The 10,604-nt window shown below is 37.1% G+C and overlaps 1 protein-coding gene across 2 annotated transcripts in view; it reads left to right on the plus strand.

Annotated features, from left to right (window-relative positions):
* SHOC2 (soc-2 suppressor of clear homolog (C. elegans)) overlaps positions 1-10,604 on the plus strand; it is a 38,602-nt gene that overhangs the window by 20,462 nt on the left and 7,536 nt on the right. For both annotated transcript variants that reach the window (XM_009708282.1, XM_009708283.1), the window contains one exon: positions 7,572-7,702. In XM_009708282.1, coding sequence (XP_009706584.1) covers positions 7,572-7,702 — 131 coding nt within the window. The remainder of the gene's footprint in view (positions 1-7,571; positions 7,703-10,604) is intronic.

Consider the following 10,604-nt stretch of genomic DNA (forward strand, 5'->3'; position numbering starts at 1 on the left):
TTCCCTTTTCTGAGGTTATTCTCTTGGTATCTACTGTTGGGCATTTTTTTTCCAGAGAGAAGACAGTATGCTCTGCGTACGATAATTCTCACATTCCTTAATTAGCTAAGATTATGTGTTACACATTTTACATATTTATATAGTAGGACAGACTTAAAAAATTAAACACATCTATCACTTAGGAAAGGTTAATGTTTTTTCTGGATTGCCAGTTAGGTATGAACTGTTCTTAAAATGTGATTTACATTTGTATAAATCTTTAATTTCACAGAAAGGTTTTAAATAGTCAATTGAAAGGAAAATAAGACTACCAATGAAAAATTAAATAAAATAGATTTCAGTTACTTTGTGTTACTGTATGAAGTATGAATTGAGTAGAATGCAACATTTTTATTGATAACTCGAAATAAGTCCCAACTGTTGCATTTGACTCTGTTGCAATGTGAAGTGTTTTTGTATTTTTGTATCATTTTCAGCTAATTATAACTTCCCTTTTTCATTTTAGTAAATCAATCTCCAATGTGAACCTGATCTAGCTAAATACATATGTACTGGTTCTTTGTAAAAGTTAAGCTAGCTTCTATTGGCTTATTAATTCTGAGTTTATTGATTTTATGTGTATTTATGAAAATATTTTTTATTTTCTATTTTGGTTGGATATTCTTCCTGGTAATTCTAGAATGGGCACAGTTTATTTTAGTGAACGTGCATACCATGACACAGTCATTAGATGCAGAGACCAGTATGTACAGATACATTGTACTGCAGCTCAGCATTTTCAGAATGATTTGTACACTGCAGAAAGAAAGAACCCATAATCTTATTTTCTTTATGTAAGAAGCAGGCACGAGGGAAGAGTGAATCAAAGGGACACATCAGAATCGAGACAAGCAGGTCTATTAGTTACATGCATTTTGATGAATGCATATTAAATGAAGTAGAATTTTTCATAACTTAGTTTCAGAAACATGTCACTAAGAGTTTGTGCTGTCTAGCGTTATGCAGGTGTTGTGTGTGGTGCGTGTCAGATACTTGAGCCTCTGTCACTCAAGTTTTGCCAGCATCTTGCTTGCATCTTTCACACATATGCAGTTGGCAATGATCTTGAATCAGAGTTGAAAAATAGGTAACTGCTGACATGGTCACACTTTAGCCTTAATCTTGAAATAATGAGGGAAAACCTGTCTTTGGTTGATACTGTTAGACTGAAAATAGAGGGAAATCTCCTTGCTCTCTTCAAATGGCTTTTAAACCAGTAAGGGTGGTAGGGATTAATTTTAAATTCATGTTAAATAACTTTCTAATAGCTAACATCTTTTTGAGAATCCCTAGACTTTGTGTAAGGAGGATAATGCACTTTGGTTTAAGCATGGACCCTGCTGACACTTGGAATTTGTGAGTCTGAATCTGCCTCCTACAGTGGCCTGGTATATCAGGAGATACTGGTGACTGAAAAGAAAAATTAAAATACGCTAAAAATCACTTTACTGTTAAGCCAGTAAAATCCAGAGTTCCTCAGTCAAGCTTTGTGTTGTGTTCAACTATACCTTTGTATTTGGAAGAGTGTGATTACATTTCATGGTTTGGCTTTGGTAGTTGATCAGGAACGATTCTTTTCTGCAGTTTTCCAGAGTGTGTGCCCTCCCACCACCACCACCTTTCTGTCCCCATTCCCAGTTTTCCTAAAACATCAGCCTTTAACCAGAGCATATTAAAAATTAGGGATGTTCCATCCCTGCAGATTGTAGAAAGGATTTGACGTCTCTCAGATGATTGATTGGCGATACAAGCTTACATTCATAAAAATCTATAGGCTTTGGTTTAGGAAGGAGTTGCCCCCAGGTCAGATGAGTAACAACTATAGGATTTTGTTCTGCTTTTCTCTGCAACATCCTCACTGAGATCACCTTCAGGATGTCTTGCTGGACCAGTCATTTTGCGCGATCGCAGTGTTGGATGTTAGTAGACATGGTCTTTGCTTGTGGAATGCAACTGAAAATGCAACTAAAACAGATTATCTGAAGCCTTTCATTTTACTCTACGGCTATCAGGGGAAATGGTTTGCTTTCTGACAAGAGATTAGATTAAACATGTCAACAGCTCCTTCCACCTAAAAATCTGTGAAACTGTTCGACAATTGTCATAGAATATAGCCGGCATCTGGAAAAGCTAATATGTAGTAAGCACGAAGTGTGATACAGGCATCTTCTGACTTATGCCTATTTTAGGCTAGGAGCACTGTTGAAATATTTGAAGACAGTGTTTAATCTCTATCCATAGCTGGCCATCTCTAACTTGTCTAGTCTCCCCTATACAATTTTCAACTCTTTTAATGCCCTTAGGTCCCACCTGCTTTGTAACATACTCATTGAAGATCTTTTGGCTTTTTCTTCCATATTGTCATCTTTGTTATTCTCACTACAAGATTAATGCGATGTGGGCTATTAAGCTTAAATTATGTACGGTTTTTAAAAAAGTGACATTAAGTTTATTTTTTTTAAAACATTTTTATTAATTTTGGATATACCTGTTGCTTTCTATTTGTTAAAAATGACATTTGGTACCTTTTGTACGCAAAACAGCAATTTCTCTTTCTTAGAAGAAGATCCTTTAGTGAATTAAGTGAACAGCGCTCTATGAAGTAATGTGCGGTCATGTAAAAAGTGTTCTTTAATAGGTGGCTACTCATTGTGTGCAAAGTTTAGTCAAATCAAAAGCTAAGAATACTTAAGTTAGACCATCAGAAATACTTAATAGTGCCATGTTGTTTGTACCAAGTTCTTGCAATTATCTATTGTGTGCTGAGGTTCATGTATACTTTTGATTACAGTCTTACTGGGTTTTGATGTGCACAGCTCTTGAAAGTCCGATTTGTGTTTTTAACATTATCTGCATAAGAGTTTTCTCTAGTGAACAGATTTTTAAACTGATCTGATGCTTCTGGTTTATTTAGGAGAAAGCCACTGATCGAGATAGCAAGCTAACTTGATGAACTAAGTTATATAAAACAGACTAATTATTCCATCTTTTAGTAATGATGCAGTAACATTTCACACTAAGTAATGGCCCTTCATCAAAGGACAGGGAATTTGCAGGATTATTTTAACTAAGGGAGGGAAAGGAAGAGGTGTGGTAAATCTCAGAAGAAGACAGTGTTTGTCACTCCCTTTAGAAAGCACTGGTAAGACTTTGAATTAAGAATTTGGATTTCTTTATGTTATTCAACATACTAGTTCCTTTTTCTCTTGATTTTGAAATAGTCAAGAGAGATATATTTCTCCTACTTGGAGAATAATTTCAAGTGGTCTTTCTAAAAAGTCTGGTTTTGTAAGCATGGCTTCCTGCTTTATTTCTAGTCTTCCCTTTGCTTTGGAATTGGCAAACACTTTTTTTTTCTTTGATTAATATTTTTGAGGTACCTTTAACAAAGAATTTAATTTAAACCGTCTATTTAGAGTCCCTTTTATAGTAACAGAGTTTAATGTTTCTGGATTTGCATGCTTCCAAGTATTTTTAATTCATTTCTGTGTAAATCAAACAGCTAACCCTGAGAGAGACATGCAATCACTCCAGTGAAGTGATTATGAATTCTGCACTTAACGTTGCTTCAAACCTGAGAGCCCACTGATGGGCCTTAGTGCACTTTGCTAGTGACAAGATGGACCTGAATGAAGTGGCTGCGTGAAACCTGATTCTGAAGAGTGACTGTTCACCCCAAAAGTTAAACTAAAACATTTTTTTCTTAGGCCTGGCATAAGCTTAGGGCTTAGTCAGGCTTTAGTATCATATTTTTAAAAGTACCAATGGATGGGGTAGTTGAGTTTACAAGGTTTTTTTCTAATAGGCTCCCTAAGAAAACAAGTGGGAAGGGGTTTTGCTTGTTGCTTTTCCTGCTAGTAGCTGCTTTTCAGTTGTGGTTATCAAACTGTCATGTTCATGAACATCTAGTGCTGCATTTTCTGAGTCACTCTACCTGCGAGGGGCTGTTTTAGAGGAACCGCTGAGCTATGGTTTCAGTCACAAAAGTACAACCACAAATGATCCTGATGACTGTCTGAGTTGATTGTGATCAGTTGTTACTTTCCTTGCCTTATTTCTTAGACTTAACCTGACAGCACATCAGCAGAGTACGTAATACAGTGCCGTCTCAGAAACCAGTAGCTGAACTGGAGAAGATGGAGATGAGTGCAGACACTGTAAAGCAGCTCTGAATATAAATATCAGCTGGGTAATCCTAAGCTCAGGGAGCTGTAAATGGGATCAGTTTTGATCATGCAATGTGCAAGGTGTGCTATTTAGCAACTTGTAACAGTTTCTGTTATAAGCCAGAGTTTGTCACTTCGTGGTCAGAGAGCCAGTGAAGAGGCCTGAGCGTGTTAGCCAGCTGCCTGGCGGCTGGCCCATGGAGGCAAATATTAACATCATTGTACTGTTTTTACAAGAAAAGAAAAAAAAAAAAAGGCAAGGTTTAACACACTGAGGAGAGGGAAGAGCTCTGAGCATCATTGGGTTTTGTGAAGAGGAGACTAAGATCTGACTTGTCCAGCATGTGAAGATAAAACCTGATAAGGGTTTCTCACCGTGATGCATTCACAATGAAGTGCAAATATGAACGCTGATGACAATGAAAAGATATCTGAGTCTTGTTGACAGAAGACTAAATGGCAATAAGTTGACTATAAATAAATTCTGGCTTGAAATGAGAAGGCGGCCCTTACTGCCTGCGTCAGCTGGGTGCAGGACAGCCCTTCCAGGAGCAGTGGGAGAGGTGCTACTGATGAAACTCCAGCTGAAATCTTGGTGCTTTTGTTCTTAGGGATAACTGTATTTAGTGCTGTGGTGTGTAAAACAGTCACAGGGAACGTGGTACACGCAGGATGTGTCTTCTGTTATGCCTTTGCATGCCTTTCCCATGGAGGAGAAAGATAACTAGTAGAGAAACAGTGATAAAGTTCTATTGAGAAATGCTACTTATGATAAGAAAAAATTACTGGGAGCTGCTATTTATGCCTCCTTTCTGATAATACCATGAGGATGGCCAACGTGTCATTCTCTCCTGGAAAATTATGGTACAGTTTGACACTCTCTAATGGCTGCCTTGTTTCATTTTTCTGAAATGCCACGTTGCTGGTAGGAAGAGACCCATATACATACAACCTGTGCTCACAATCTGGGAATTGGCATAGCGACGTTGTATTGCTAAGCAACAGTTGGCATCATGCTGTCTGCTAGAGCCATTCCCCGTTTGTTCTCTTTGCCTGAAAAATCTAGATCAACATCCAGCTCAATGTTTAAGTAATGAAACAAAAAAACCAGTAAATTGATATTTTGTGTAAAGTTTGTAATTCGTTTTGTTAGTAAAGTATTAATTCAGAGAAATGCAGTCAGGATGTGCTTTGTTCATCCCTAGAACGGTGAATCCTAAAGGTCTTGGTGCCTTGCAGTAGGATGTCTATTGTGTTAAGTGTGGCCAGTTTCCTATAGAGCTGGCAATGCCAAATCTCAACAAATATGGCATGAAATAGCTGTGTTGTGTACAAGTGTGCATCTTTATACTGCTGGATTGTAGATGAAAATAGGTCTCAATTACTCTCTTTAGTGTGTATATGCACTGTAGGGTTTAACCTCAAAAGATGAAGATTTGTGCGCTGGAGAACAATATTGATAGCCCTGGATTTTAAATGCCTTTTTTTGGTTAAGGGAAGACTTTCTTTGCTGCTTCTGCAAAAGCTAATTGTATACTTGCTCAGAAATAAAGCACTTCTTAAAAAATATAACTGAAAATCCTGATGGGAGATACTACTAGTTAAGCAACTCTGGGTGGCTAGCCGTTCTTTTAACTTTTGTTTAGTTATTGATGATACTAAGTGAAATTTGTTACTAAGCTTGTTAGCTAAATATCAGATATACACTGAAAATTCATCCGTTTTTCTTTCTTGATCTGTAAGACCTGGATAATTTTTGTTCTATGTAAGTTTGGGGGTTTTTTGGTGGAGGTTTTTTGTTTGTTTGTTGTGTTGTTGTGGTTTGGTGTTTTGTTTTGTGTTTTTTGTTTTTTGGGTTTTTTTTGCTTTTTTTTTAACTTTCACTGCTCTTGCGAATCTCCATTTTAGTAACTACTGTGAATCATTTTTATTAGCTACATTCCCAGCTACTCAGTGATGTAGGGTCATTCTTACAATATATTTTGAGAAAGTTCTTACAGTATTTTTTGACCAAGTTGAAGAAAGAGGTATTTTGCCACTTCCTTTGTTGAGACTTTTCCTCTGTCTAGCAGATCCCATTGTAGCATTTGAATTAATTTTCATTCTCCATTTCTTTTTATTTTGTTTCGTCCTTCGCTTCTAAGCATTTTTCATACACTACATTTGCTTCTTTGTTTGCTCTGTTCCAGTAACATTTGTATAAGTACGTTTGCATAGACATTAATACAGCCTTCATTTAATGAGTAGTTAAGACTATACATATTAAGCTCCCTTCATCTTTTTAAATTATTTCTGGTTATTCTTGCTGCCATTTGTTAAATCTTATGTTTCTTTTCTAATGTGTCTTTCTGGTACTTCAGTTTGCAGAACAAATGTGTTGTGCCATGAGTGGTTGTAAAAATGAATGTAAAATAGTGAATGTCTTGCAAGGAACTGATTGATTGTGTGAATCTATTTACAAGCTCTATTGGTGCGATGTACAGAGGTGCATAGACACATTTTCTGATCCTAAGGATGAACCAGAGACTAAGCACTGTTCTTTGTTCTATTTGCTGGTTGGCTTTTCAGTGAAGTTCAAGGTCTTACTACCTGCAGTAGAGTCTAAATGTCACAGCACTGTGTAGTTCAAAGACATCCTTAAGCAGTTGATTTTGGTCTTGAGTACTTGTTAGATGGTAAAGGTTAGAGCTGAAGGGAGCTTCAGATGGGAAATTTTCAAGTTGCAAGTTTCTCATGAATTTTTTTCCTGACAGAAATACATATCAACTGGCCTGGCAATATTCAGAAATATTTTTACATGCACTGTTGTTGAGATTTTTGCAGACTTCCTCCAGACTTTTCCTTCAGTATCATTCAGAAAACTTTTTTCTGTCACTTTTTAAAGACTTTGTTACTTTTGGTGGATGATAAGGGTTTTTTTTTCTCTGAAGAGGAAGTTGTTTTGCCAGGACCTGAGCTGTGTGATGTATGCCCAAGTTCTGGTAATATCAGACATGGCATTGAATGATACTATCTGTAATTTTAAAAAGTCATTTTGGGGACATCTGGAAAATGATAGAGATTTTTGTTGGTAGAAAGATCCGTATAGAAGGACTTCTACAATAGGACATAAGCCTTGCTTGCTTACCATATTATGCACAACTTAAGAAGAATATCTAATATGCACAATCTACTTCTGCATGGTTGACTTTAGTGTTGGAAAGCACTGTCATCTGTGTATGTCCTGTTTTGGGGTGATAGCGCCATTTCACCATATGAAAAGTTTGGAGTGTAGAGTGTGCAACAACAGAAGAATCAGAAGTCAAACCTTGTTCTGTGCCTTTGTGTTAATCTAACGATATATTAATACCTGTCTCTTGCCTGTAGGAAATCTGTCCAGTCTAAGTCGTCTTGGCCTGAGGTACAATAGGCTGTCAGCAATTCCGAAGTCTTTAGCAAAATGCAGTGAACTTGATGAGCTGAACCTGGAGAACAACAACATTTCTACTTTACCAGAGGTGAGTATTAGAGGGAGTGGATTGGAGAGGGCATGTTGTTGTAAGGCATTGGTGTTTTGTAGAGCGGCTGGAACATGTGAAATTATTTTGTCTGGCCTCATACCTCTGAGGAATACCCTTTATTTTAATCCACGTGTGTGTAATATGAAATATTGCAATTCTGTACATATTAGGTGTATCTAACTAGTACAGAACTGATGCCATACAACTTCAGTCAAAACTGGGAGCAATACATGTGATTGTATTTGCTATCCTGTCTCTTTAGAAAACATTAAATAAGGAGCCCAGGTTCCCATGATTGAAGCTAGATAAGTGTCTCTCAGTGTTTCTGTTTCATGGAGGTGGGGAAGAAGTAGAAAAATTAAAAATGGGATATCTCTTTCCCCATCTAATTGAGGCAAGAATGACCGTTAAGAGAGTAGGTAAAGCTTGTCACAACTACTTGGCCTCAGCATTCTCATTTTAATGTGGAAAAGTGTGCTGCTAACACCAATGTGATATCATCTAACAACTCATTGACACACCTTCCGTCATGAAAACTAAAAATTTGCGTCGTTTTTCAGTTTCTAGTGACTCTGTGAGGATCATGGTAGAAAGGAGAAGAGAAATCTGTTTTCTTCCTTTTCTTTTCATAGCTGCTGCACTTGACTGTCTTATCTTGGTTTCTCTTGCTTCAAGCTTAGGGTGGGACCAAGGAAAACGTCCATAGTTAGAAGTTCTGGAGCCATTGTGTCAGCCTCTTCAATTAACACATTCCCTGAACAGAGTGCTTTGCTAGATCTGGCGTGAAGAGGTGGAAACTCATAGTCCCCAGTGCTGCATCTTTACGTTTTTGTATACTCCTCCTCTAGGGTTGTCTGAAACGTGCCTCTGTGGACTCCAGTTTCACAGTCCTGGATAGCTAGTTGTTTACAGACCATTTTTTAAATACAGCTTTGATCATCTGCAGACTTTGCAACTATTTGAACTGCGGGGATATACCTTTAAACCTTTTCATTTTCTGAATTTCGTGAGACTGTTTATCAGGGCAGCAAAGTGTGAGATGCTTGACTGCATACTGTATACTTTTGGTGCTAGTAAACATTTAGAGAAAAATGTTTGACTTGAAGCATTAGTGCCTGGGAAGAATTGCTCCGATGACAGACGAAAATCTGATGTGATTGATTCTCATTTTGGATATTTCTTCCATTGCTTTAGAACCTTTTGAGATGAAGGCTTCAGGACACAACACAGAGTTTATATTCTATTCTGTTTTAATGATGGTCCAAACTGCTTTCCTAAGCTGTCATCCCCACCTCACCCCCCAAGTTGTATAAATTACTAGTATAAAATGAGTTAAAATGTTATCTAAGGAGGTATATAGGAAACTATACATAGAAGAAAAAAAACAAAAACAAAATGCAATTGTAGTTAGGCAAAGTACCCGTAGTAACCAAGCGCAGTAACTAACTACTTTCCTTCAGATAAATTTCTGAACTCAGCAATGATAGACCAAAACCAGAGAATTTAATAAATGTTTGGGTAAAACTGTCATTTAAGAAAGTGCTACTGAGTGAAAGCCACCAGGCTGCTTTTAAGATGAGAGCTAAGCTAGCCCACCCCACCCAGACATATTATAAAAGCAACTATGGTATAATTACAAAAAGCTAATGTGAGGGATGATTACTTGCTTTAAAATATGTTCAGTCATAATACAAAACTCTTTGCAACTGTGCTGCCTTCTTCACGTGTATTTGCCAAAAGTATGTTAACACTTAAACTACTACCTTGCAGAAGTGTATAGTTTATACTGTAATCTGTTTAAAGGAAAACATTCTGTGCTATAGTAGGAAGACTTGTATTTGTAGCAGAAACTTGTGAATTTCAAAACAGAGCTGAAGCTGCTGACACAATGCCTAATAAATATTTTATCTTAAAAGGATGGGCTGGGAGAAGGCAGCACTGCCACAGCTCTCATATATATAAGAGCATTGTTCTCTTTGTACTGCCAAAGCTCTCTTGCTTCCCTTCAAATGTGTTTAATTACTCTAGGCTATTAGAGTGTATTAGCTAACATATTTTTAATATTTTTTGTATGGAAGCAGACTTCAAAAATGGCTTTTTGAAATGCCAAGATCCATTTGAAGCAATAAAGTGTGTTTGTAACAGAGCTCAGGGACTGCCTAACCCTAGGACAAAGAATATCTGTTAATTAAAGTATAGCTAGAAACAGTATTTCCTAATCAAAGATTTTACTAGTTAATGATTAGGTTAGATTAATACTGATATGAAGATTCATTATTTTATCTTTGAGGGGAAGATTGCTTCACTGATACTTGCCGGATGCCCCCAGAATTGTATTTCAGGGCTTAAAGTTTAGCCATGACATATAGGCAAGTCCCTATTTAATCCTGTTTTATTTACAGTAACGTTAATAAAGTATTTAGAAAAGTAGCCAAAGCTTTCCTGGTGAAACAGCAAAGCCATGTTCTTAAAGCTTTTGCAGTGAATATAGCATTGAAATTACAATCCAGAAATACTGACATTAGGAATATGGTTGGAATAATTATTGTGTTACCACTCATTCCTGATTGCAGATGTTGCATTATTTATGGTATGTAATGCCATGCATAAATCTCCAATTTCTGTAATACTTAAGCAAATAGGGCTGAATTCAAGTTGGCATAGTAATGAGCAAAGGTGACACTTCAGCAGTAATTTAGATCTCATTATTCATCCCTGTAGTTCCAGCAACATCCCTGGCACATAACTAACAGGTAAACTCTGAGATCTGCGCTGCCGAGAGTTTAGAATCTAATTAGACTGCGAAGTGAAATGAGACTCTGGATTCAATGGGCAACCATTGCTATCCAGTTTAACTCAGGCTTCTTGCTTTTTATTTCTTAAAGGGGGAAGGGGGGGG

Source organism: Cariama cristata, unplaced genomic scaffold (assembly GCF_000690535.1).
Source record: "Cariama cristata isolate BGI_N322 unplaced genomic scaffold, ASM69053v1 scaffold7239, whole genome shotgun sequence".
NCBI lineage: Eukaryota > Metazoa > Chordata > Aves > Cariamiformes > Cariamidae > Cariama > Cariama cristata.